Genomic DNA, 27,543 nt, shown 5'->3' with positions numbered 1-27,543 from the left:
AAGAGACCAGAATAGAAAAAAATGCCAATGAGAAGGTTTAAAAAAAGAAGGCTGGACAAGAAGCTCCTACTGAATTCACTTGTCAGCAACAAAGCTTACATCTTTTTTCAATGCTTTTTCTTATTATAATAGTTATTAATCAGTGTAAAAAACTAATAGTATATGAAAACAAAAATAAAAGTGATCTATAATATTACTTATATTAATGATATAAGGCCTTAGTATGGCATATACAATGTATAATGTAATATATTGTATAACCATATTATACATTAAATATAGTTAATATATTAATTAAAATAAGTTAATTAAATAAAATTAATATTATAGTATATACTATATAAGAAAAATATAGAAACTTGACATGTAAAATTATCCTTTTTTTGTTATTCCATTTTTCTGTTTTGCTTTTCTGTGACTTTTCAAAAAGATTTTGTTTTTCAGATAATTAAAAACCTAAGCCCTAAATTTTTCAGCCCGATTTTGGAGGGCGCGTGAGTGGAGTGGATGGAGATGGTGCGTCACCCTCCTCACACATGCATTTGCATGTTCATTCACGTGTGCACACTTACACACATATACGGACACTTCTATTACCACATTGCCGCCCTAGACGTCATACCCTCAAAGTTAGTAACAGAATTTTATTAACCGATATTACTAAATTAATATTTATTAATACAGGATTTGTTAATTTATATTAAGTGTAAAATAAATTTCCTTCGTCTTTCCTATTTCTCTGAATTCTAATGAAAACTGGCACTAGGGGACCCAAGACAGTGGCCACATTGGAGTGAATCACCTTCAGGGGCTCGTCAGTCCCTGGCCACCTCCCACTCCCCCGTCTCCCCACCCGAGCCCCACGGTCTGCCTCTTCCACCTCTGTCCAGGCCTCCTCCTCCTCTCCTGTGCCCTGGTGCCTCAGTCGCTCTTCTGTCCCATGGGCTGAGGCTGGTGCTCTGAACAAAGGCTGTCCCTCCACAGGTGGTAGGCGATGGAAGCAGTCACAGTGAGCCAGGCCAGGTAGGGCAGCAGGAGCAGGGCGGCCAGCTTGTTGATAGGGTGCCAGATCAGCGCCGTGCTCACGACCAGCCCGTAGAGCAGCAGCAGGTGAAGCAGGGCCTGAGCAGGGGCAGGACAGACAGGAAGGCTGCCCTGAGGACGGGGCCCTCAAACTTTCTGCAGCACCCTGGACCCCATGAGCCAAGTTCCTGGGGCTCTGTGCACTCCCCCGGAGCGCAGAGAAGTCTGCCCACCTGTTACCTGCCTGCCCCTGATTGATCTGCTGTTACTGCTTCTGGGAGTCTCACCTGCCCTTATATTAATACTGCTGAGCACTATGCACCTTACCAGGCCAGGGGTGTGGGCTGCGAAAAGGAGAATCAGGACGGTCCAGCTGATGGCGAGCTGCACAGCATAGAGGCCAAGAGGCAGGGCCAGGGGCCGCCCAAAGCCCCCTCCCAGGTCTTTCCACACCAGGTAGGAAGCATAGCTGTGGAGGGATGGTGGCAGAAATGCTCAGAGGGAGGATGCTCCATGGCAAATGGAGGAAGCCCTCTGACATCAGGACTCCTGGTTACAAAGAGGAAACCCTTGTGGGCTGAAATGGGGGCAAGTGGGTGTAAGCATCATTTGAGGGCCAGGGGTGGGGGTGATGGTGGGAGCGGTTGGGCATGATGAGGTGGGAGGGGTGGGAGACTTGGAGAGGATGGAAGAAGAGGGCTGGCTGGAATCCTAGGCAGGCACAGAAGGGACCCACCATAAGAAGCAAGGTGGGGTGCCATCCCTTTGCAAGTCAATATGCAGTAGTAGTTCCCATCCCAGTGGGTATCAGGGCCATACCCTGAGAAATGGGTGCTCACCCCATGACAGAGTAGATGGTTGTCCACACAAGCAACAAGACTTTGTGGGGTGGGCACCAGGGCAGCTTCCTCGGGGCATCACACCAACCAGATATCCGATGAGGGGCAAGCAGCCAGACCAGGACAGGCCCCAGGTGGGGCAGGGCCACAAAGATGGCCCCTTGAGGCCACATTTTCCTAGAGGAGGCAAAATCTGTGGAGCAGAGAACCTGCTAACAGTGAGCCTTCCGCTTAGTCCCTTCCCCTTAGTCCCTCCTTTCTGAAACTATTCCTTGGCCTGACTCTTACCCCACATCGTAGGAGGCATAGGCATGCTGATGCTATCTCCTGTCCTGCTCCTGTGAGCCCATTCTGCCTTGCCCCTTTTATGACTTCCCTGGACTTATTTTTCCCACACCTTGCATTTGGCACTCAGAGGATAATGTCAGATATTGGTAACTGAATCTGAATGAAAGTCTCCTTACCCCAACATGTATCTGAATCCTGGTGATGAGGTCTATGTATTACCATCTTTTCTACCTCCCACAGCAGGCTGCACTTGGCCAGGTACATAGTAGGCCCTCAACGGGGATGGTACCTTAGACTGAACTCAACCAAACTGACAAAACCCACCTGGCAGGAGACAGAGTTCCCTGGGGGTATTTCTAGTCAACAGTGGGCCAGGCCATCTGCCCCAGGCTTATCTCACTATACCAGACTGGCAAACTCCAGGGGCCCACCCAGCCTGAGCTCCCGTTCGAATTCAAACTCAGCCAACTGGCGCTGCAGGTTGTGGTTCCGTTCTCTGAAGCCTCAGGTCTCATGTACCCCTCAGGGGCTGTGGGAGGTTCCCCTACATCTCTCTACTTCCAGAGGGTAGGGGCTGCAAACACACATAACCAGATTTCTTGTGGGTTGACTCTTCAAGGAAACAACTGCCTGGTCTTTTATTAAGAAGCTGCCATACTCATTTGCATGTTGTTTTGGATGTCATTTCCATGTGGGAAGATGCACAGACCCTCCGCCAACCAAGGCCCCCACCCAATATCATTCTTCTCATTTGCACATGCTAATTTGGCCTCTTCTCCACAAAAGACATATAGGATTGGAGAGAGAAAAAAGATGGTTATTCTCAGTGTCCCGGAGTAACTGCCTTCACCATCCTTTCCTGTCAAGGGCCCCTGACCATGTCCAGGAGGTTCTAGGGTCAGGGCTGACCAGCCTGCCTGCCTGTGCATCTTTTGTTTATCTTTCTCTGCTCTTCACTGTTCATTTTCTGCTTTTCTGCCTCTCTATCTCTGTGTTTTCTATTTTCCAGCCAGTGTTGGAGACCCTCCTCCTGCCCTACTCCTTCTCATCCTCTTTTCTCCTATTTTCCACCACTCCCGGTGCCTCCTTCTTCCCAGGTCTGTGTTCCCCTTACCTCAGGCAGCACACCTCCCAGACCGGGTGCCCAGTGATATATGATGTGTGGAAGGCAGAGGAGGGTGGGGGGTGGGTGGGAAGGGTGGAGCCGGACTTGCAGCTGGCCGGCCTGTCTCCAATAACAAGGGTGGTGACATTGGCTGGGGAGTCCAGTTGCTGCCTGCATGGCCCTGAAGGGTTCTCTCAGCAGGGGTCCCTGGTCTGCTAGGCTTGGCTTTCTGGAGGGGCCCCTTGATGGATGGTTGAAGCTTTGGTGCTATGATACCCACACCTTTTGAGACTGCTCAGCCTCAGGCTGCAAGACTACTTATGCCTGTGATCTCTGCATTCTGTGAACCAGTTTTGTGTCCTTGGGGTTTGTGGGAACCCTGAGATTTCCCCGGAACCTTTTTGCCACTGGGACTGTACCCAGGTAAGGCAAGCACAAGCTTTGGACACAGCCCCTCTTTATAGCCTGCTAGTGTAGTTGGCTTGGAACTTGAGCTTGACAGGTCTTTTACAACCCCCCTAGAACTTTATGACTCAGAGGAGAAGGCAGCCTCCTGTGTGACTCAGACAGAGCTTTGTACAGCAAAGATTATAATCTCCCCTTTTCATCCCCATACGAGTTCTGAGCATTTGTCTTTGCTCATCCTTTAAGGTCCTCTTCCTGGGTTGGCTGCCCTTTGCCATTCCTTTGCCCTTCTCTCTACTTCGGGGACCCTGAAGGGTATTTACTCCATCAATCTCCTCTCCCCTAGGGAAGGCAGCAGAGGGGAGGCATTGCAGTCAGGGAGGAACAAGAGGCTAGAGAATCATTAACTGAGATGGAAGCAGCAGCAGTTACTTATTTTTATGGGAGATAATGACTAGGGGAGCTCACCCCTGTTCCTCAATTGCAGGAGGCCAGATCATGGAGGTAACAGCTACCACTTATTGAGCACCCATTTCGTGGTGGGCGCTTTATATTTATTAGCTCAGTAATGACAATAATTACCCCTCACAAGGTAGATACTATTAACCACACTTGACCGACAAGAAAAGTGAGGCTCAGAGAGGTTGTGTAACTTGCCTAAGATTATGGAGCTGACAGATGGGTCACCAGAGTTTGGTGTTGGCAGTCTGGAACCAAAATGCATCCTTTTTTCTCTCAGTTGGACTACCCATTCATTCAACAAGTATTGTAAACACTTGTGCGGATCAGGCTGTAACAGGAGCTGAGAATACAGCAGCAAACATCTTTAAAAAAACCCATCTCTTTTCACAGGAAGTTGTCATTCTAGTGGCAACATCTTCCCTAGGCAGAGTTTCTAAGGAAGGATTCGGGCTGGAAATGGCCTGAAGTTCAGCTCTCCAAGTGGCAGTGTCCCTACCAGCTCTGAGTGTGGGCAGTGGGAAGAGCCTTGGACAGGGAGCAGACATGGGCACACCCAACGCCACCAGCAAGTTGTGATTTATTGCCCATCTCCGTGCCTCCTCTGCCATCTCTGTGCAGGAATGGGGTGGAACTACATACTAAGCTCCCTGGACCAGCCCCATTGGAAGCACCTGGGAGCTTCTTAGAGATGCAGAATCTCAGACTCCACCCCAGATCTACAGAATCAGAACCCACATTTTAACAAGATCCCTAGGTGGCTTGTTTGAGAGGCTCTGTTCTGGCTAGGGACAGCCACTCACCAGTAGAGGGAATGATAGGAAGGGCTTTCACCCATACCCAGGGGCTGCATCTGTATGGAGGTTGTCTCCTCTCTGTCCCCTCCCTCCTAGACCCTACACTGGCAAGTCAACTGACCTCTGGGATCATTGGCTACTCCCTCACCTTGGCTGGACTTTGCCAACAGACAGGGGCAGGCTGCGCTATTCTTCTGTAGGGTGGCTGGGAGGCAGGACTCTGCCGGGAAGCACCAGGCCACTCCTGCCTGATTCCCCGCCCACCTGCAGTCGTCTGCTGGCCTGGTGACAGGGTCTGGCTGACCTCTCTGTTTCTCAGAGAAGAAACTACAATTCCCGGAGAAGCCACCAGCCTTTGGAAGCACCTGCATGGTAAGGTGAGCTCACCCCTGGGGCAGCTGGGGTTGGGGTGGGCATTGCTTTTGGGCCCCCTGGGGTCAGAGAAGTCAGGTCAGCTCAGCCAGGCCTACCAGAGAGTGGAGACCCTCTGCTGGAGGAGGAGAGGAAGAAGGGGCTTGGTAGAGGCCTACTGCTCTGTAGGTGCGAGGACCCAAGTGGCAGTGGGATGATTCTCTGCACTGAGGACGTGTATGCTCTGCTGATGAGTGCTGCCTAGGACTGAAGTTTGAACTCAACTGTCGGGTACTTTTTATGTCCTTCAATAGCTGGAGATCTGTTAGGGTTGAACAGGCATGGTAAGAACCAGTGACGTGGGAGATGGTTTGAGCGTTTCCTCAAAGGGGATGAACAGAGTTTTGTAGAAGGAGCATGGATCTTTGTGTTAAAGGAGGTGATTCCCTAGGGACAGCTAATGGCTGAATTCCAAAGGACCCCTCATCATGGGGAACTGGTACCCAAGATGATCTGGGATTTGGGACAAGGCACACTGGAGGCATGGGTAATAATGAGTCAGGCATGGGGTTGGGAAGCTCCACTCTACATTGAGCTGGTTGCCATGCTGTCAGTATGGGACCCTTACCACTGCTGGGGCAAGGGAGAGGATAGAGTGAGGGCCAAGGCAGCCTGAAGAGAGCTGTCAGCCAGGGAAACAGGGGCTGAGCTAGGGGAGGAGTTAACCTGCTCCAGGGCTCCACATGGGAGGCTCAGCAGGGCTTTAGGGCTTGTAGATTACCAACTGCTTCAGGTTGGGAGGCTGGGCAAGGGAACTTGGCTGAGCCACCTAATGGGGTGGAAGGGATTTGCACTCTGGTCTTTTGGGGCCCCAGGAAGGTGGTTTCTACAGAAATAGCGCAGAGCCTCTCCTTTCACATTAGCTGGCCCATCCTCTGCTGCTGGTGCCTTGGTGGGCAGGGGGTGAGGGTAGGGCAGTTATCACTCACTGAGGAAAGAAGGATGTGCCTTTATTTCCGTATATTTATTTTTACTTTATTTTTGTTACTTTCTCTTTGACCTTCATTTCTTCTAGAAGGGGAAAGGAGGAGACCTAGGGGAAAAAGAAGGGCCAGGGGAAAAAAGCGAATATTTCTAGAAGTCTGTGTCATCCCTGCTCATTCTCCCTTCTGCTTTAGTTGCAGCTTAATAATCCCCCATCCATCTTCATTGTAGCGAGAAAACTTGGCTTCCTTCTCTGTGAAATGGAAATAAATATAACACCTAGCCCGAAGGCTACTGTGAGGATCAGATGAGCGAGGCCACCTAGAGTATTTTAACTGAGGTGCAGAGTAAAGCTCTGTAAATATTAGCTCTTATCATTACAGTTATAATTTCAGGTATCTTTAGTGTGAAACAACCCAAAGGCATGGAGGGGATGTAAAAGGAAGCTTGTTGCTCCAACCCTATTCCCATCAGAGTTGGGGCTTGGTCAACTCAACTACTTCACATGTGTGCCCTTTAGAGGCCTGCTGTCCTGTCTGCATGGTTGGGTTCTAAGGCAAAAGGAATAATGCCGACCTTCCCTTTCTGTCTACATTTTCAGTGAGGACACAGGGAGACAGATCCTGTCCCAGTCCTCAGTCCTGAAGATACAGAGGAGCTTCTGCCCCTGTCTGGGAGGAGCTAGGAAGGGGGCTTAGACTTTAGGGGTGCCAAAGAAGGAAGGAGCAGGAGGCTAGGGTTGGGGGGAGGCAAGGTCTCAGCTCCCTGTGTGTGGTATGGGTGAAGGGAGGGGGAGGCATGGATGCCAGAAGTTTTCTAGTGCAGAAAATCACCCACAGAGAGAATGAGTCCCCTTCCCTCAGAAGCTCCTTGAGATCCGAATAAGATGCCATCTTCAGCAGGACTGAACTTCCCACTGTGCCTGGTACACAGCTGGTGCTCAGAAAACATTCATCCGAGTGGGTAAAACACACATGACAGTGTAATTAAAAACCACTCAGTATGGTGGGATGGCAATGAAGAGAGATTTTGGAGGCACGAGACCGCCAAGGGCTAGCGAGCTGGAGGCGTGGTGGGATGGGGCTGCCCCTTGAGCAAGAGGGATTCAGGTGGGGCAGATGAGACAGGTGGGAGCACAGGTGAGGACTGAAAGAGAACAGCATGAGCAAAAGCCGAAAGCGAGAATTAACAAGGTGTGAGGACTCCAGTCTGGGGGGTGTAGGTGGTGGAAATTAAGGGAGGAAGAGGGAAAGTAGGAAGGAGAGGTGGTAGGCTCTGGAGGGCCTCAGGAAGAGCTGACATCTGTGCAGGAGGCCGTTGGAAGGCCAAGGTCCCAGTCTGAGGCCCCCGCTGGGTAGCCAGGTAGCCAGGTGCACAGGTAGCCAGGTGCACTGGCAGTCAGTGTATGCTTTTGCCCTGCCTCATTCCAGCCTCACTGGAGGCCCCCACTTTTGTTTTTCTTTCTCTTTTTGCTTTCACTTTTAACTTTTGTTACTCTTGTATTTCATGCATCCCTGTAAGCTCTCTTTCAACTTTTCTGGCAGAAGGAGGGGCACAAATAAACAGGCGTATTTGGACAGTGCTTTATCATCTTCAAATGCTTTTCGCATGCTCTCACGCCATCCTCGCGATCACTCTGAGAGGAAATTTTTTTTCACTTGTAATAGCTTTTGAAAAGAATTGTAAAGTTAATAAAAAACACATGCCTGGTGTGAAACTTTCAAAGGCTACAGAAAAAAAGAGAGTTTAAGGCATTTGAAAACCCTGGTTCACACCTTCTACCCTCTCAATTTACCATCTCTTTCGGTAATGACCAATGGGAATAGCTTGGGGTATATTCTCCCAGATCTGCAAGGCAGGAATCACTAGCACATGCGGCCACCAGGGACTTGAAACAGAGCAAGTCTCAGGTGCGATGTGCTGTAAGTGTAAAATACACATGGGGTCCAAAGACTTAGTGTGAAAAAAGAATGTCAATCATTAATGACTTTATATTGGTTAACTGTTGAAATGATACTATTTTAAATATATTGGATAAAATAAAATATATTATTAAAGTACATTTCTACTGTTTTTTTCTTTTTTTACTTAATGTGGCCCCTGGAAAGTTTAAAATTATGTATGTGTTCGTATTATATTTTTATTGCACAGCACTGCTTCAGACCTTTCTCTATAATTTACATTTATATACCTATCAATGTGTATCTATACTTGTATATAGTTTTGTTATTTATATTAATGAGGTCAGAGGCTGTCTAAGCGCTCTGTGATTTGCTTTTCCACTTAAAGATTTTTTTCTATATAAGCACATGGAGATCAAGGTAGATATTCTGACAGATGAGGAAACTTATTCACATTAAGCAATGCGACAAGCTTGGCCAGTGACCAATGTGGTGTCTGAACTCTCAGTCCCTAACTCCAAACCCAAGCTCTTTTTGCCTCAGGGGAGTTTAATTTGATGTTGAGATCACGAAGGTCTACTATAGATTCTTACATAAGAGGGCTAGGTGAAGTTCTGTTAAAGGAATTGATCTGACTGGAGTGGGCGGGGGCCACTGGAATAAGGACAGTTTGCTTCCTCATTGCAGCTGCTTGGAAGCCAAGTCTTGGCCTCCATGACACTGAAAAGGCTTGGCCTGGCACTGACTCCTCCCCCTCCCCGCCCTTGGCCTTGGCTGGCACAGGGGTGCAGGCGAGCTGGCAGCATCGAGTGACCAGGCCGATGTGCTCCCATGAGAGTTCCTTCCAACCGGCCCAGTTCCTGCTGTTGGTGGGAGTTCCAGTGGCGAGTGTCCTCCTTCTGGTCCAGTGCCTTCGATGGCACTGTCCTCGCTGGCTGCCGCGGGCCCGTTGGAAGCTGGATAGCCAAGAGGAGCCAGTGTCTGATCCTACTCCCTTACCAGAAAATGAGTCCCCAAGGCAGTGCCCGCCGGCTACCCTACCGGAGATGGCTGCCTTCTACCAGGAACTGCACACGCCCACCCAGGGCCAGACCATTGTCCGTCAGCTGATGCACAAGCTGTTGGTGTTTTCGGCTCGAGAGGTGGATCACCGTGGAGGCTGCCTGATACTCCAGGATATGGGCATCTCTCTGCTCATCCCGCCAGGTAACAGCGCCCAGCTCCCTTCTCAGCACGTAGGTGTTCAGATTGTGCGTTGTATGAGGGCACCACATTGAAGGGAGCATCATCCACAGACATCTGCATAACTTTGAAAATTGTTCATACTTTTAGTATGACTTTATTAACTCCAAAGATGGATATATTACGTATTTTTATGACAACTTCCTGGTAGGTGGAAGTAAGGTGCTTTGAACAGTATGTTGTGACAGTCTCCAATAAAGGAAAATAAAGTAGACAAAGAGCACGATTTGCAAATTTACGGTAGTCCTGGAAGGAAGGCGAGTGACTGGCACAAGATGACACCACACGTCAGCTCACAATCATCTTGCTCTCCTTCTGTACTGCCTTCCTATGTGTGTATCCTCTCTCCTGGGCGCCTGCTCCACCTCCCCTCCCATCTGGCCTGGCCTCCCCTGGGACAGGGGTACACCTGCCTGCCAGGCCCATCTCAGCTCTCTGTCTTCCCAGGTGCTGTGGCTGTGGGCCGCCAGGAGCGAGTGTCACTGATTCTGGTGTGGGACTTGTCGGACGCCCCGTCATTGTCCAAAGCCCAAGCACTAGTGAGTCCCGTGGTGGCATGTGGCCCCCACGGGGCCTCCTTTCTGAAGCCCTGCACCCTCACGTTCAAGCATTGTGCCCAGCAATCCAGCCATGCCTGCACCTACAGCAGCAACACAAACCTGCTCGATGCCAAGGCCTGGAAGCCTCTGGGGCAGTCAGGGAGTCACACCTCCCTGGACGAGTGTCGCATCCACCTCTCCCACTTCAGGTAGGCAGGAGCCCAACAGCCTGTCCTTCCTGTTCCTTTTCTCTGTCTGCCTCATTATCTGGCCCAGATGGCCTGCAAATCCCTTATTCCCATGTGTCGCTTCTCGGTCCTTCTATGCTGGTGTCTATGGCAGCTTGTGCCACTCCAACCCTGACCGAGACTGAGCATCTCCCCTTGGTTTCTCTGCCTGTCTAGAGGGTCTGACTCAACCCCAGCCCTCTGTCCAGAGGGGGCCTGTCCCACCCCTGCCTTTGTCTCTCTAAAATTGTCTATGTCCTGTGCTCCGGTTCAGGACTGTCCCCCAACTCTCTAGGGCTGTTTGTTCCCTCCAGTTCTCTAACACGCCATCCCAACTCTTGCCTGTCCTCACTGTCTTCCTAGAATCTTAGGCCCTTATTCCTCTCATTCTCCTTGCCACCCATTAACCAGAACAGTGCCAGCCATCTGTGGGACCCCTCCAAAGCACAGTGGCCCTGAGCCCACCTTTCCTCTCTCCCACCCCAGAGGATTTTTGCTGGTTCTTTGCCCACTCTGTGATGGTCACTGCATGTGACTCACTTTTTGTCCCTCTCTCAACTCCTCCCTCCCACCCCGTACCCCAGTTCCTCCCTATACATGCCCTGGACTGCTCTCCTCAGCTCCTGGGAGGGCCTCCACAGATTCCCTTGGCACAGCAGGAGCTGGGCGGCCGGCGCACTGGCGTCCCATTTTCTCCCACACCCTGTCCCTGCCACCATCTCCCTTCTACTCTGCAGCCTCTACACCTGTGTGCTGGAGGCACCGGTGGGCCACGAAGCTCGCAAATGGCTGCAGCTGGCTGTTTTCTGCTCGCCGCTGGCGCCGGGGCAGTCCCACCTGCAGCTGCGAGTCTACTTCCTCAACAACACGCCCTGCGCCCTGCAGTGGGCTCTGACCAACGAGCAGCCCCACGGTGGGCGCCTGCGCGGGCCCTGCCAACTCTTCGACTTCACTGGGGCCCGAGGGGACCAGTGCCTGAAGCTCAAGTACATCTCTGAGGGTGAGGGAGGTGGGGGGCCTAGGGACAGGGCAATAGGGAGCACCACTAGAGGGAGGGGTCTGGGCGTCCCTCTGGGGTGAAAATCTGGGATCCCCAAGTTCCTTTTGGAGACTCCTGGGCAGGCAGCAGTGTCTAGGCAATCCTCTGGCTTCTGCTACTGCCTCCAGGAGTCTCCAGGCTCTGCCTACTTTCTTCCTCTGTGGCTCACTCAGCCCTGGTTCCTCCATGGGAGGACAGTGATGCAGGATGGGAAGAAAGAGAGGTTTGGTACCCCTAGGAGGAAAGGGGAGGCTTTTATTTATTGTCTCATCTGGATGGAGCTGGTGTTGGAGGAGGAGTTTCACACTTCCGTGCTTGGGCCCTCTTTCCTTCATGGCATGGGCTGTGGGAATTTTCCATGGGGCCCAGGACACTTGTGTGGGTGTGGAGCAGGCACACACTCATGGCTGCTCCTCGGGGTAGTGGATGGGAGGGTGAAGATTGGAGGGGAGGGTCCAAGAGTGGGAAGGCATATGTGTGTGTGTAGGAGTGTATGGTGGTAGAAGGAAAGCCGCTTTGGGAACTTTCGCTCACTTGAGACACCATCCAGACTTTGCCCCCTCAGTGTTGTTCACCACAGCACCCTGTATGGCGCCTGCCACAGAGTAGCCTTCCTTACACACTTGTGGAGGCCCTGCTCTCTGAGGCCCTCTGTGTCTGTCTTCTTTCCAGGTTGGGAGAATGTGGATGACAGCAGTTGCCAGCTCGTCCCCCACCTTCACATCTGGCATGGAAAGTGCCCCTTCCGCTCCTTCTGCTTCCGGAGAAAAGCAGGTAGTCCAGGAGCCCAAGTCCACCTCCTGCCCTCTCCTCTTCTCTCCCTACCTCGTCACCTTGGAGCTCTGCAGCTCCTCATTCAGCCATGCAATACAGACTTTTCAAAGGTGAGGAACCACAACGGATCTTTGCAGAGAGAAAGATGGTGCAGGCTGCTCAGCTTCTTCAGATTTCCAAAGCCTCACTCACTGTAGAGTCCTTTTCACTTCTCCTGCTCTCGTATGCCAGGCCTTGTCCTCTCTCACCTGCCTTGTCCTCTCCTTTTTGCAGCCAATGAGAATGAGGACTGCTCAGCACTAACCAATGAGATCATCGTCACCATGCACACCTTCCAGGATGTGAGTTGGAGCTGAGGGGCAGAGGAAGGGCAGGGCCTGGGGGAACTCCTAGGCAAAGTTGGAGAGGGGTCTGGAGCCCAGTAAGTATGGCCCTAATTAGATAATCAATCAGGTGAAGATGGCACTTGGCCTCCAAGTTACTTTTCATCCCTGACTCTCTCTTGTCTCTCCATGGATGAATTCAGTAGGAGGGTGTTCTCAGAGGGGAGAATCAAAGACACCCAGTCTTTGAAACCAAACCTTACATTAACCCCTTCTCTCCACCCAGAGGAACTTGGGCATCAAAGAGAAGTGGTTTCTTTCTAGGCTGATTACCTGCATCTAAATGATGATGTGTATTTTTGAGTGGAGATTGACCACGAAGGGGGTTTTTAGAAGGTGGGGTGAGAGTTAGATATCCTATTCTCCCAAGGAAAGGTATGAAGGAATCAGGGTTGAGAGTCTTTGGGGAACCATATGGCATCTTAGTGGAGAGTAGGCAGATACCCCTCATGGGTGTCACTTGGGGAGGAGGAACCAAAGAAAGGAGGAATGGAGGGAAGGGGACACGTATGCCTGAGTGTTCAGTGTCTCTGTTTTTGGATGACCTTCCCCCAGCCCCAGAACCTCCCTCCTCTCCACTCTCCCCCCGCTACCACCGCCGCCTCTGCGAACTTCTCCTGGTATCTTAGTTATACACGCTGTTTGATTTTCATGTCCCAGGTCCCAAAGAGCTCAGGAGGCAAACTGAGGGTTTTGGGGGCAGCAAAGCAGAGGGTAGAGGGTCTAGCATGGAGTGAGGCTGAGTCTCCTGGTAAAGTGGCTTTGGGTAACAGACTTAAGGAAAGACACGAGGAATGAAGATGGGTTCCCAGCTTCTTGCTCAGGGGATGGCTTATGATCCCTAAGTGTGTTCCTGGCCCCTCTACTGGCTCAGGGCTTGGAGACCAAGTACATGGAAATCCTCAGATTCCAGGCATCAGAGGAAGAATCTTGGGCAGCGCCGCCCCCTGTCTCCCAGCCGCCCCCATGCAATAGGTGAGGTGAGGGTTGCTTGGGCTGCTTCCTGGGGGGTGTTCGGGATTCCTGCCCAGTGCCTATTGGGCAAGTATAGCATTTGGGGTATGTGTGGATCCAGACTGGGTGTCTTTGATCCTCCCTTCTGCGAACACCCTTTCCCCTGGCCTCAGGCTGCCTCCTGAGCTCTTTGAGCAGCTGCAAATGTTGCTGGAGCCAACCAGCATCACTGGCAATGACTGGCGTCGACTGGCCTCCCACATGGGCCTCTGTGGCATGAAGATCCGGTAAGAGGGGTGATGTCTGCGAATGGGAGAGGAGCGGGGATCTCAGGACCCTAGATAAGAGAGCAACTTAAAAGGCAGAGAATGGCTTTTCCCACCTTACTCCTCATAAAAGGGAAGCTCTTTCTATTTATCATTGTATTCTCAGTACCTAGGACGATGCCTGGTTTTTAGTAGGTGTTCAATAAATACTTAAAAATGTATCAGTTAACATGTAAGTCATCTGGTATATATTGAATGCCTGAAAAGCTGTGCCCTGAAGGGTAGAATGACAGACTATAAGATAATGCATATAAAGCATGTAGCTGAGCAACTGGCACATGTTAATTCAATAAATGTTAGCAATAATAGGGATGATATAACCATGGTCTCTGTCAAGAGAAATCAGTAGAAGAATAAGTCTGAGCTAAGCCGCAGAACCCTGACTATAAGTACAGTGGTCAGGGAAGACTTCACCCAGAAGATGGGACTAGAACCGCACCCAGCTGGAAGCAGGGTGGATTTTAAAATCACCCATTTATTACACATTTATCAATACCTACTATGTCTTGGAAAACTGTGCTAAGCTTAGGAACACAGGATGAATGGTCCTAGCTCCTGGGAGCTCACACTCTAGTAAGGGATACAGAGTGCTTAACAGAATAAAGGCGGATGTTCCTTGAGCCATACTGTATGTATCCACTATTGCAGAGTAAACTGAAAACAGACAGAGACAGAAAAGCAAGAATAACGAAGACATGTGGAAGTTATGATCAGAAGTCCGAACTGAGGGGTGCGGAATGGTCTCCTTCCCCTGGGAGATGGAAATTAGAAAGGGCTACAGGGAAGTGGGAAAGACAGCCCAGGGGCCCAGGCGTTCTGAAAGGGAGGAGTAACGGAGTTGGTTGTGGGTGGGGCATGTACAAAGTGGGAAAGGGATAGGCCTTGAAAAGTAAGGTTCAGGATGAGAGCAGGTGGAAACGGTTAGAAAGAACAGAGTGAGGCCAAGTGGTAGATGAGCCAGAAAGTCAGGGGCGTGGGTTTGGTTAGTAGGCAAAAGAGACTGGAATGTTTTCGAGCAGGGGAGAGTCTTGCTAAAAGCCATGGTTTAGAACAACTGTTTGCCCAGTAGTGGGCAGGCAGGATGTCGTGTCCTGGGAGACAGAGAGGAGGTGGAGAGAGTGCGTTTAAGGCAGGGAAGGTAAAGAGGGCAATTACAGAACATCAGTGCTGACAGCAACCTTAGAGGTCCTCTCATCCAAGCCCTGGGTGTACGAAGAGGAAACTGAGGCTTGGAGAGGAATTGTCTTTGAGCCAGCGCAATCTCGGGTTTCAAAGTCCTGGGACCTTATACCCATAAGTCTCCTGGAAGGCAGACAACAGCAGGATACAGACCAGAGCTTGGGGCCCGGGGGATGGAGGTGGGGGGTGGAGGATCTCACTGAAGTCCCTCCCTCCTCTCCCCTGCTCCCACCCGCTCCTGGCCAGATTCATGTCGTGCCAGCGCAGTCCCGCTGCGGCAATTCTGGAGCTGTTTGAGGAGCAGAACGGCAGCCTGCAGGAGCTGCACTACCTCATGACCCTCATGGAGCGTTTGGACTGCGCCTCCGTCATCCAGAACTACCTGAGCGGGACGCACAGTGCCAGCCCAGGCTCCGTAGTACGTGGGGGCTCCTGGGAGAACCGGGGCCTGGAGCTGGAGCTGGACGAGAAGTTCTGAGCGCCGCGTTCGGGTGGGGCAGGGTGGGGTGCAGTCTGCAGCACTCTGGGCGCTGGGAGGCCGTGGGGTGTGCCCAGACACCTAGGAAGGACATAGAAGCTGTTTCTTGCTGTGCCCACCACTTTATCAGAACCCTTGGAAGGTGCCGGGGGCCCCCGTGAGGCTGGAGTGCCGCTGTTAGCCTCCCCCGGTCAGGACCACCTTTGCGACCTGCTTTGTCTTCCTGCAGATCCCCTCCTGGACAGCAGGGGGCGCAGGAGCCCAGGAGATGGCCCAGCGTGGCCAGACTCCAGAAAGCTATTTACGAATAGACTGAGGTTGCCCTGTTGGCACCCCTTAGGGGACTGGTCAGTACATAAGTATTCACTGAGCATTTAGTGATAACCAGTATTGGACTGGGTATCATGGGGAATCCTGGAATATATGAGAAAATTTGGAGCCTTGACAAGCCCACAGTTCTCCTGTGAGAGTCAAGATATGCTCACATGAGCTGAGGACAAACTCTAAAATGATACATATCCTGAGGTTAGGGGATGTGGGTGTGGTATGCACTGTACTGCTTTAGGAGTTGAGGAGGGAGGGAGCTGAGTATGGGCTGGAGCAGTGAGAAAGCTTCATGGAGAATGTTGGAGGGAAGATTTGGACAGGCAAAGATGGGTTCAGAGATCTTTAGATGAGGGTAGAGGGAGATGGTTGGTTGGACCCATGTTAGGAGCCAAGAGTGAGTATGGAGTGCTGAGGCAATAAGGAGCCCGGTTTGGTGGGTGTGAGGTGAGGATAGCACAAGGGTTCAAGGCCAGATCTAAAGATGAGCAGTAGTACCTTTGCCTTCCTTTGTCTCCTTATCTGTACCTTGTCTTCCTTTCTTTGCCATAATGTCTGCTATAAAACATCGAAGCTGAAAAGAAACCATTTCTGTCCAACCTTTTTTTATCTCTAACTGTGAGTTTTAAGTCTCTCTGACTTCATTTTGCTGTCACTATCTTCTGCAATCTTCCATCCCTGATTCTGTCTCTTTGTTACTCTACATTTTAGCATTGTTTTGTCTCTACCTCAGACTGTGCCTGCATTTGTGTGTTTCTTTCTCTGAAACCCTCAGTCATTCCCCTCAGGCAGGTGTCTCTAAACCAATGTTATGTATCAAAGGCTATTGAAAGACACTGAGCCACCCTAGGGATGGGTGGGTGGGGATTTTACCCTATAAATCAAGGTCCAGTTGAGGGTCAGGAAATATAGGATAGGGATTAAGGAACACCCCAATCGGTCAACAAATATTTGTTTAGCTCCTACTATGTGTTAGACACTGTAGAGAAGAGATTAATAGCTGGGTCCTGAAAAGAGAGCAAATGGTTTGATTCAACTCTAGCATTCTTTTGTTTGCAAACGGGTGTTAGTTTTTTCAAGGGCAGGTGAACAATCTCTCCGGCAACACTAAATAATTTGCTTCTGTATTTAATTAAAAATATTAAGCCTTTTCCTATGATGAACATTGTTGTATAATAAAATATGAAAATTGCTTTTCTTTGTTGCTAACTGTATTATGCTGATTGATAAATTTGGGTGTTGGTATGAATGGTTTTATTTGGTAACACTGTACTGATGGGGGCAGGATGGAAGAGGCATTTTGGAAGCAACTTTCATGCTTCCAGTCTGGCTCCAGCATGGTAAATCATGGAGGTTCGCTTCTCTTTCTACTAGAAGCAAGTTGGGCTCTTCAACACTCTCCCTCTTCCCTCAGCTTCATCCATCCTCTCCCACCCTTCTAGTTACTGCTCCCACCCCACCAGGGGCTGGCAGACACTCCAGATTGGTGCCTTGGCCTCCTCTCCCTGCACTTGGCTCAGGATTGGTCTGCCAAGAGCATCTTTCTCCCCTGGAGTCCCAGCATGGTTTTCCTTCTTTCTCCCATCATCTCTTCCTTGCTTTCCATGCCAGCCAAAGGCATCTTTATTTTGTGTTCCTCCCTACCCTGGAACAATTTAAGTTTCACTTCTTCTGGAATTGTGAATAGAAACCACAAGGGTTTCTGTGATGGGATGAATGCCTTTTGAATCCCTGCCGTAATTCCTCAGAATGGGCTTGCAGTGCTGGGAAGGGGAGGCTTGGAAATCTTGGGGTAGGTGGCAGGCTGCCTGATCCCTGTAGAGCGCATCCTGTGTTTCCTAAATCAAGCCCATTTGGCATGTATTTGTGGGCGCCGAAAGCTGAGAGAGAGTGTGTTCTGCGGGTGTTAGGAGACTTAGTGCTCAGCCTGGCTTCAGTGTATTTACCCTTGGAATGAAACGACCACGTTCCAAGCACTCCAAGGGCCTTTTGATTCCATGGGCCTAGGCAGAGATGGCACACTGGTGACCCAGGGGACAGTCACTTGGGAATTTATTCTTTGCACATAGCCTTTAAATAGAGGATTTGGTCACTGCTCCGGCCTTATCTCTAGCCTTTTTTCATGGTAGGTTATCTACGTGGTCCCTAAAAACTCCAAATTTGTGACTTCTGCTCTTAACACATGTTGAAGAGGCCCATGACTAAACTTCCTGTTGGGTTTAGAGCTTAGAGGGGAATAAGCAGGAGATACCCAGCCTTGGTCTGTATGTTTAGAGGCTTCAGTGCTTAGACGTTATATGTGTCCTTGGTACCCCATTTGCCGGCTGAGTGACATTCATGTCAGTGTCCAGATCCATGCTGGCCAACAGAAATACAATGAAAGCTGCATATTTAATTTTATATTTTCTAGTAGTAACATCAAAAAATATATTAAAAAAACAGTGAAGTCAGTTTTAACATATATTGTTCAACCTAACATCCAGAGTATTATGATTCCACATGTGACCAATATAAAAGTTATTAATGACGTATTTTATATTCTTTTTCTCATAAAGTATTGAAATTTGGTGTGTATTTTGCAATTATAGCACATCCCAATTTGTGTCAAAAATGTACTAAATTTTCATTGGAAATATTTGATCTGTATTTAGCTTTCATAAAATTTACAGAAGAAAAGTACATTTACATACACAAGCTAAAAGTTTTTCAAATATGAAATTAAGTATAAATTAGAAAAAATTTTTTTTTAATTGCCTACAGCACCTAGTCTTTCTAGGTGGTCTCCCATCCAAGTACTAACCAGGCCCGACCCTGCTTAGCTTCTGAGATCAGACTAAATTTTAAAATTTAAATCAGTTGCAATAAAATTAAATAAAAATGCAGTTCCTTAATTGTACTAGCCACATTTCAAGCGCTCGGTAGCTATATGTGGCTAATACGTACTGTCGTGAACAGTGTAGGTATGGATTATAGATCCACCTGGGCATAACTTTATAGTGTACTCAGTCATTCATTCATCAAATATTTGCTGAATACCCATCCTGCACAAAGTGTTGGTGATAAAAATTCAGTGAAGAAAAGCATTCTTGTTTTGTAGGAGCTCCTGGAATGGTGTCAACCAGAGAGAAGGGCATTTCCTTTCTATCCTTTTCTACACATCTCTCAAAAAGGAAATGAATGAGGTCCAGTCAGATCCACTCTGCTACAGGAATGGTTCATACTGAGGGTAGTGGAGAGGCCATGCATTCAGAGTCAGGTGTTCTTGGCTCACCCAGCACATCAGGTAGGGTTTGGTTCCCGACAATAGAATTGACTCTGGATGGTTGAGGCAGACAGGGGATTTTAAACTAAAGGATAAACATTTGGAGGCCTGAGAAATAGAACTAAGGTAAAGTTTCCAGTAATGATGACCTAACTAAACTGTGCTGTAGAACCAGCCCAAAGTTGTGGCCAGGGGAGTACTGGCATATTCATGGCTACTGCTGCTGAGAACTAGATCTCAGAAACTCAGCTTTACTGCAGCCGTTCCTGCCCCATTGCTGCCATTTCCAAGTTGGGAACCAGACCTTACCACCCATCTGAAAGCTGAGGCCTCTGCTGCCATCCACGTCAGCAAAAATGGAAGCTCTGTATACAGCACTGCCTGCTTCTTCATGCTATCTTTTTCTGGAACCACCTCAAGTGTGGGCATCAGCTTGTCAGAGCCCAGATCACATGCTGAATCCTAGCTGCAAAGGGGTCTGGAAATTTGAATTCTGACTTTAATATTGGGGAAGTGGGACTCATTACATGAAAATATTCCCAAATATTGAAAAATCTACTCAAAAGTTGATGAACAGCCATGAATAGGACAGATTTCCACTATGCCCAGGATGTAGTTAATGCTCTGGCCTCAAACAGCAAACTCTTCACAAGAAGAATCATGACTAGAGCAGGTATTGGTGTTATTCCCCTGATCTTCAGAATCTTCTCAATGAAGCATGACTATACACATCCCTCAAAACATACCTCTGATTCCACAGTCCAGTATCAGACCTCAACACATTTCATGAGAATGCAGAAAAAGCTCACCAACAGTAGTTAACCGATTTACTCAATGCCTTCTCCAGCCTCATGTGACTTCTTGTCCTGCAGAGGCTAAAAAGTCGACCTACATTTTCCAGACTCCTGGGCAGATGGGGATCTAGATTGGTTCTGCCAATAAGCTGAACTCATGTAGGACCTTGCTTTGGTATTAAATAGTGTGGGGAGCTAAACAGGGCATGTGGCTGGTGGTTATTTTGAGGCATGTGACTGGTCTGGTAGCCAATAGCTATGGCAGCATCTTCCTGACTTGGCAGCTTCTTTGGTGGCTTTTTTCTGTGCTGTGGTTTGGAGAAGTTCTCCTCAGAGTCTGTTCCTTCAGCCCTTCCAATGATTCTATGGACTATCTATCTCGGTAATATATTGTTCTCTGCTTAAACTAGCTAGAGAGGTATTCTGTAATGTACAACTAAGAACCCTATCCTGTGTGTCCATGATTTTTTCTTTGGAAAGACTGTCTCTTATTCTGTGATCATACTTTCCCTTCTTTGTTGGTGTCAAGGGGTCTATTATCTTATGAAAGGACAGTAATAGAGATGATAGTTTTATTAACATGTCTTTACTTAGCAAAATAAAAAGGTAGTTAATCCTATATTGATTTCCTCTTCCCAAATTAAAAACAAAACAAAAAAATTATTAGTCTTTGAACTACAAAAGCCTGAGAAATCTCTTTTATGAGAACTGCCATCCTTACTCATCCTTTTTAAAGCCTTACACAGGTATGTTTATTCATCTGCTCAGCATATATTTGACTACTTATTATGTGCTTAGAATCATGATGTTCTCTCATTTATTTTCTCACCTTCAGGTAATCTTTCTCATACTGTCTTCATTCTAGCCTATGCTAGTTTCTTGTTGGGGGACATGTTATAGCTCCTGGACAACAGAAAGCGCACGTCAATACTAGCTGGTTAGTATCATAATATCATAAAGACATTAGCCCGAGGACAGAAATGTGCTATATTAGCTAGCAAACTGCAGGTGAGAGTAGATTTCTTTTCCAAATAAACTAGGAAAAATGCAATAAGAAAATTACTAATATTTAGGAAATGCTGAAGTGGGTGAAAATGGGATTTCAGAAACATTTCTTAGTGGAGTAGAGAGTAGAATGGGGGTAAAGGAGAGGCTAACACATGATCTGGGGAGGAATCAGCTATCCTGCCCCTAGAAATACCAGAAAAACATGAGGAGAATATGTATCAGAGAAGGAGACTCAGTGACATCAATCATCTCAGAAATCTACCAGGAAAACCTTCGCATATTGCTTGTGCCCATTGTATACCCACCCATGGGCTTCCCCAGAGTTGGGCTCTTGAACTGGAGCTGAAGATGCCTTCTGTGGCTAGGTGGCAGAAGTGGACAACTTTCAGTGTATACACTCTGAGTCCCTGGGAAGCTCCCATTTCTGAAGACTCTTTTTTTGTGGGTGCTGTTCTTTCTGCCTGTGACTACCCCCTTCTTTCTGGGCCAAGCTGGTCAGATAGTACTCTGGTAACTTCCCCGCTGGGAGAAGACCAGGCCACTTCCTTACTTTAGCCTTTGTCTCTTTCTTTTAATGAACTCCTTTTAAATTTATTTGGTTCCATCGAAGCAGAATGTGGTTCCATTTCCTTGAGCTCAGTCTTGAAAGCCTGGTAATATAGGTCAAAGTAAGGACTCTGGAACCCCACAAACTTGAACTTAAAAACAAGCTCCATCATTTTCCGTGAAGACTTGGGCAAGTTACTTAATGTGTTTGAGGTTCCATCTCTGTGTCTGGATGATGGGGATGATAAAACCCTCTTTGAAAGACGTTGTGAGAATTAATGAGGCCGTGAATGTAAAAACACTCAGCCTACTGTCTACACATCATTTGGCTCAATAACATTTGAGGTCTTCCTCTTGTAGAACTACGCAGTGACCCCTGGGCTGGACATTTATTGGTTTCCACTGCAGAACATCCCATCTCCCTCTTCAATAGCACCCTAATTTCCTTTCAGGAATCATTTCCCCCCAACTGGAAGTAGTCTTTAGAGGGAAATGATGCCAAAGAGGCAGATCTTTTCTCTTCTGCCCTTGGTGTAGCCACAGGGCTGAGACATGACCCATGCCATTGTCACTCCAGACATTGAATCCCGAGAAAGTAGATAGTAGATAGTGCTATGCACTGAATGTTTGTGGCCCCCTAGAATTCATATTTTAAAATCCAAACCCTCAATATGATGGCATTAAAAAATGGGGCCTTTGGGTAATTAAGTCATGAATGAGGTCATGAATGGGAGTAGTATCCTTATAAGAAGAGGCATGAGAGCTTTTGCTTCCCCTCTCTCTGCTCTGCTCTCAGCCACATGAGGATACAACAAGAAGCCTGTATGAAACCAGGGAGAGAGCTCTCTCTTGACACCAGATGGCTGGCACCTTTATCTTGTACCTCCTAGGCTGTAGAATTGTGAGAATTCAATGTTTCTTGTTAAGCTACCAAGTCTATGGTATTCTATTATAGCAGTCTGAACTAAGTCAGATAGGATGTGTTAGTGGCTCTTCAGAGCCATGGAGATGCCAGGGGCCCCTTCCAGAAAATTTCTTTTTGGCTTATGTTAGCCAGAATTGGTTTATTTTGCTTAGAACCAAGAGCCCAGTATAATACTTATTAACCTTATAAGCCATGAAATAGTCTAGACTCTGTATGAGCAGTTATCTACTGCTGTGTAACAAATTACCCCCAAACTTAGTGGTTTACAAAAAACAATAAGCCATTTATTAACTCTCAGTTTCTATGTAGTTTTTGGTTCAGGGTCTCTCTTGTGGTTACATCACCTGAAGGTTTGACTGAGACTGGAGGATCAACTTCCATAGTGACCCATTCACATGGCTGGCAGGTTGGTGACAGTTACTGGCTAGGGGTCTCAGTTCCTCTGCCCATGGGGCTCTCATAGAACTTCTGAGAATCTTCACAGCCTAACAGTTGTGTTGTTGATTCTAGATGTTGTGATGGAGTGTCAGAGATAAAAGCAGCCGTGACCTCTGGGGCTTGGAACTGTTTTCTGCCAGACAAGTCAACATTCTTCCTCTGAAGTTTCTAAGTAAAAAAGGTTTATTTTAACTTTGGCTACTCCTAACAGTTCTGTTCTCCAGCTGCCTAAAGTATGATCATCTTAGGAAAACTTGGAGCAATACTGTTTAATCCTTTTTCATAAGGTTTTGTAAGTTCACAGTACTCCTTGGCAACCATTTCTCAGTAGGTCCTCACAAAAACCCTATAAGGCAAACAGGGACAGATGCAGTGACCCCATTTCACAAATGAAGCTGAGGCCTATGGTCAATAGGTGTTAGTCAGGCCCAGTGGTTAAAGGAACAGTGTCTGGAAACAGAGAGGGCTGGATTTCAAATCCAAGTCTGCCATTTACTAGCGTGACCTTGAGTAAGTTGCTTCACATCTGTCTGCCTCTGTTTTTGCCTCTGTAAAGTGGAGCTAACAATAGTTGGTGCCAGTCTTCAGAGTTGTTAGAGTTAAATCAGATTATGTGTGTAAAACACATAGCATAGTGTTTGGCACTTCATAAGCACTCAGCAAATGTGAGTTGCTGTAATGAACATTAGCTCAGGCTAGGCCACATTATACGTTAGTAACCTGCACAGTGAGTTGGTTTGTTCTCATTGGCAAACACACTCTTTGGTGCTTGGAAATTAGGATAATGAACCTCTCTTCAATTCCCACCTACCTCGCCAATGGCTTCTTCTTCTCCTTCTTCCTCAGTTATCTTTTATATTACCCAAATATTTGAAGAAGGCAGGGTTGTAAAAATTTATAGGGTTCCTGTGTAGTATCCAATTTATAGCAGGCCTTCAGGAAACTGTTCAATAAGTACTTGTTAACTCAATCAGAAATCAAGTCATCCACGTGGGTAAATGATTAGCTGCCCAACTGGCTGAGCAGTGCGCACATGCTCCTGCCAAGCTCCTTCTGGCTCACCTGTTCATCTTAAACCCAGACTGTGGTCAGTGCCACCTGTGGCCTTCCCAAGAGGCAACTTTGGTGGTAGGATGTGCAGGTCCCCTCAGACAAAAAATAATACCCGCCAATTGACAACACTTCTCAGCTTAATAGGCCACGCCACTTTCATTATCTTCTTGGATTCTCTTTTACAGAGAACTCAGGCCTGAGAGGTTCAGTGATTTTCCTAAGCAAAGGCTCTAGACTCATATTCAAGCTTCCTTTTCCTAAATCCTGGACAGTGATGTCACTTAAAAAGTCTACCCAAGCCAACACCCCTGTTAGAGCCAAGTCTTACATCTTCATTAGATCCCTGTTAATAAAACATGCAAAACACACATTTTATCTGAAGGGGATCCAGCTCTACTTCAATAGTTAAAATTAGTTTGTCAGAGAAGATCACTATTATCTAGGGTGAGCATTTATCCATATGATCATCTTTGGGTGTGACTGACTGGAGGCTGAGAGCTGTCTACCAGAACACATTTCCCTCTTCGTCGTTGTAACAGAATTGTGTTGGGAACACATTTCCTAGTCTCACTGCAGTTAGGCTAGGCCATGTAATGAAGTTCTCACCAACAGAATGTGTGTGGGTGATATAGGAGACTTCTAGGCCCAGTGCCTTAGGGCAATTGGCATGCTTTCTCCATGCTCCCTTTCTCCTTCCCATTGACTGAAAACAAACATGCCAGTGACCCAGCTTACACCATGAGAATGAAGACCATGTTTTAGGGAATGGCAGAGAAACAAGCTGGTTGGATCCCGGGTCACTTACTCTCTGCCTGAAGCAGAGCTATCTGCTGACCAGGAAGGCTTCCTCAGACATTATATGAGAAAAAAACCTGTAACTTCTTTAAGCCACTGGATTATTGATGGGTCTCTTTGTGACAGCAGACTACCTACCTGTCGGACTTATGTGAGTTTACACACATGAACTGCTTTGCATAGAGACTGGCACATAGTAAATTCTCAGTAAATGTTAGCCCTTACTATGCTTTACTTGTGTATTAGAGCTTTGTTTCATTGCTAAGTCTGAGTGGAGAATTCAGCAGCAGTTTTCACAGGGGCTCTGTTAGACGTGGCTGCTCTGCTCTGGTGTAGGGCACTGGGGTGGGCATCTGCTCTCCTAATTGCATGGAACCTTGCAAGGCTCCAGGCAAGAGGAGTCCAGTGGACTTGCTTAGGCTTGCTGACATCAGGAGGTAGCTTCTTGAATTCACTCCTTAGTGACCTTCACCCCTGGTAGAAGGACCCCAGTGAGGCAACATCCTGGAGTAACTGACAACAGAGGGCATCTACAGATGGGATAGGAGTGAGGCACAGAATACAGCAGACAACCAGTGGTCTTGTGGGAGAAACCTCCAGAGGTCCCCAGTAATAACTGGGTGAAATTTGGGGTGAGGTAGGAGCTCTGTAATAGTGAGTAGGGGCAAAAACTGGTGAAACATGGGTGACACAAGTAATTGTGAACCTCTCTGTAGACAGGTGAGGCTGGAAAACTTGGGTTACCCTGAAATAAAGTTACCCTAAAATAAAAACATCTACAAAGTGAGAGGGCATCTATGACATTTTATATTTATCACGTTTGAAACAAAGGCTCCTATTGCACTATTCATGTTTTTGTGCTGTTCTCTACTTGTTAGGAACTATTAAGAATCTCCCCACCCCCATGCTGGCCTTATATTTTTAACAGGATGTTTCTATATGTATTTAAATTTTTTTTTTGTTTAGTTTTTTACTTTGAAGAAATTGTAGACTCATAAGAAGTGGCATAAGGAGTCAGAGAGCTCTGACAGCCTCATCATCCACACCCCCCAGCGGTGGTATCTTACTAACTATAGTGCCTCGTTGAAACCAGAGAATTAGCGTTGGCATAGTACGATCAACTAGACCACAGACCTTACTCGAATTTCATCAGTTTTGGCAAGTACTCATTGTTTTGTATGTCTTTGTGCATAATTTTATATTTTATCACATTCATGGATTCCTATAACACTGCTATCACCACATCTCAATATCTTTTGCTTCATAGCAGCAACACATATATTAAAAACCTACAGTGCAGTGAGGAAGAGCATGTGAGCTTTGTCAACAGGCAGACCTGGTTTAGAATTTTGGATTTTTCATGTGATAGTTGTATGACGTCAGACAGGAATGAAACTTAATCTTTCTGAACCTGTTTCCCCATCTAGAGTGGGGATAATACAAATAGTACCTGCTCCCTGGGTTGTCTTGGAGATTGAATGGGATTTTTACCAGCAGAGTACATATTCTATGTTCTGCTGTTATCAGTATCTTGGTGTCAGTGCCTTTTGACTTTACGACTCAGGGTTGTTGACTCTGCTTCTGGGATAGTTAAGAAAGAAAAAAAATGTAGGCGAATCTGCATGTGATGTCCCCAGCACACTGGGGCTATACTTCTCAGCTCCCCTCCTTAACACTTGCCTGTGATAACTGCATGGCAAGGTCCCTGCCATCAGCCTTGCTGACACATGTCCCCTTGTGGCCCCTCCTGATGGATGCCATGGAAAAGAAGTTTCTTAAAGGCCCCATTTGACTCTCCTCCATCATTCTTTATCTTTGAAAAACCTCTCCTGTTTTGCATCTGCCTTATTACTTTTTCCCCTTCCTTCCTCCCACCTCCTTATCTTTTAATCATGGCCAATGGGAGCAATTGCCATTGTACACATGAGACCATTATATACAGAAATACACATGTGATAATGAGGACTTTATTTAAGGAAAACTTGGTTGAAGAGAGGTTATATACTCACATTAACATCTCTCATTAGGCTGTGAGCTCTTTGAAGCCAAAGATTCTTTATTTGAGTTGTTAAGGCACTTTTTGGGCACTCGTGCATGCCAACCCGCCAAATAATAATCCAGCACAAATAATGATAGCTTCCATTGGCTGAGCCCTTACTATTTCCTTGTCAGAGTGCCTGAAGCACTAATTCATATAACATCTTACAAAGTAGGTATTATGATGATCTCCATATTGTGACTACAGAAACTGAGTATCAGTACAATTAAATGACTAGCCAGAACTTGTTCTGTTTTCTCCCCAGAACAAATGCACTCTATACTTTGATATGCCACTTCTCCATTCATATCTGCTTGATTAATAGCACAAAGACCCACTGCAGTTCCCTTTAATAGTGCCATATATAAAATGGTGTTATGAGACTTTGTTTTGTTCATGTCACAGGATCCTTAGTGAGAATCCAATGATCTGTGATGTGGGGACTGCCCACTGAAGGGACTTGCTGTCTTCTGCTATTTGTAGGGTAGATACTTCTTACTTTTATTTCTCTTTTATTCCACCTACTGTCAGTTACTAACCTCACCCTGCAATGTTCTCCTAGGCACAAAGGAAAAAATAAATTCGGATGCATCTTATAGACATCAGAATGGTGGGTACGAGAGGAGAAGGGGTGGTGGAGGGTGAAGAGGGTAAAGGAGGTTAAGCACAAGATGATAGAAGGAGACGACTTCAAGTGAGGAGCACATAATAGAGTATACAGATTTATTATAAAGTCGTACACCTGAAATTTATATAATGTTATTAACCAATGTTACCCCATAAATTTGATAAAAATTATAACTAAACAAAAGAGCAAAAAACCCAATAAATTCAGATTCTTCTTACATATACTGAAAACTTTCTTTGCTGTAGCCACTTTCACATGGAGTATATATATTTTTTAATACAGTCTCAGTGAATGCTCCTAAGAACTCTGAGAAATAGGTATTATTTTCATCTTTTATGTATGGAAAACCAAGGCTCAAAGAGATTAAAGTGACCCACCTAACATCACACAACAGGAAGATTTGAATTTTTAAGTCAGGTCTATGTTCTTAGAAGTCTAT

General features: G+C 47.2%; 2 protein-coding genes across 12 annotated transcripts; one reads left to right on the top strand and one right to left on the bottom strand.

Annotated features, from left to right (window-relative positions):
- Positions 1 to 384: 384 nt before the first annotated feature.
- Positions 385 to 3,309, bottom strand: TSPO2 (translocator protein 2). 8 transcript variants are annotated; one of them, XM_016122925.2, is made up of 4 exons: positions 3,265 to 3,309; positions 1,863 to 2,039; positions 1,351 to 1,492; positions 385 to 1,122 (listed from the first exon to the last, which is right to left on the bottom strand). In XM_016122925.2, exons 2-4 carry the CDS (start codon positions 2,033 to 2,035, stop codon positions 922 to 924), a joined length of 516 nt encoding a protein of 171 aa, XP_015978411.1. In that variant the 5' UTR covers positions 2,036 to 2,039; positions 3,265 to 3,309; the 3' UTR covers positions 385 to 921. The 8 variants fall into 8 exon arrangements, with proteins under 8 accessions (XP_015978411.1, XP_015978408.1, XP_015978414.1 ...); XM_016122922.2 differs by having other exon boundaries at positions 1,863 to 2,055; positions 3,265 to 3,299; XM_016122928.2 differs by lacking the exon at positions 3,265 to 3,309 and adding an exon at positions 2,620 to 3,258.
- A 114-nt stretch (positions 3,310 to 3,423) lies between these two features.
- On the top strand, positions 3,424 to 17,024 carry UNC5CL (unc-5 family C-terminal like). Of its 4 annotated transcripts, none has more exons than XM_016122963.2 (10): positions 3,424 to 3,678; positions 5,236 to 5,293; positions 8,936 to 9,358; positions 9,842 to 10,142; positions 10,898 to 11,160; positions 11,872 to 11,973; positions 12,247 to 12,314; positions 13,231 to 13,331; positions 13,484 to 13,597; positions 15,062 to 17,024. In XM_016122963.2, exons 3-10 carry the CDS (start codon positions 8,974 to 8,976, stop codon positions 15,291 to 15,293), a joined length of 1,566 nt encoding a protein of 521 aa, XP_015978449.2. In that variant the 5' UTR covers positions 3,424 to 3,678; positions 5,236 to 5,293; positions 8,936 to 8,973; the 3' UTR covers positions 15,294 to 17,024. The 4 variants fall into 4 exon arrangements, with proteins under 4 accessions (XP_015978449.2, XP_015978447.2, XP_015978448.2 ...); XM_016122961.2 differs by having other exon boundaries at positions 5,013 to 5,293; positions 8,840 to 9,358; XM_016122962.2 differs by having other exon boundaries at positions 3,424 to 5,288.
- The last annotated feature ends 10,519 nt before the right edge of the window (positions 17,025 to 27,543 follow it).

Source organism: Rousettus aegyptiacus, unplaced genomic scaffold, assembly GCF_014176215.1.
Source record: "Rousettus aegyptiacus isolate mRouAeg1 unplaced genomic scaffold, mRouAeg1.p scaffold_m13_p_1, whole genome shotgun sequence".
Taxonomy (NCBI): Eukaryota; Metazoa; Chordata; class Mammalia; order Chiroptera; family Pteropodidae; genus Rousettus; species Rousettus aegyptiacus.
Note: the sequence above shows the minus strand (reverse complement) of the source record. Positions and strands in the feature narration are given on the sequence as shown.

Excerpts from the sequence above, each read along its gene's own strand:
- TSPO2 (XM_016122920.2), bottom strand. The coding sequence starts at position 2,414 with ATGTACCTGGCCAAGTGCAGCCTGCTGTGGGAGGTAGAAAAGATGGTA. Across the intron at positions 2,056-2,326 it reads GGATTCAGATACATGTTGGG|ATTTTGCCTCCTCTAGGAAA; the intron begins GTAAGGAGACTT and ends TCTGCTCCACAG. Across the intron at positions 1,123-1,350 it reads CAGCCCACACCCCTGGCCTG|GCCCTGCTTCACCTGCTGCT; the intron begins GTAAGGTGCATA and ends GCCCCTGCTCAG.
- UNC5CL (XM_016122963.2), top strand. The coding sequence starts at position 8,974 with ATGTGCTCCCATGAGAGTTCCTTCCAACCGGCCCAGTTCCTGCTGTTG. Across the intron at positions 9,359-9,841 it reads CTCTCTGCTCATCCCGCCAG|GTGCTGTGGCTGTGGGCCGC; the intron begins GTAACAGCGCCC and ends CTGTCTTCCCAG. Across the intron at positions 12,315-13,230 it reads CCATGCACACCTTCCAGGAT|GGCTTGGAGACCAAGTACAT; the intron begins GTGAGTTGGAGC and ends CTACTGGCTCAG.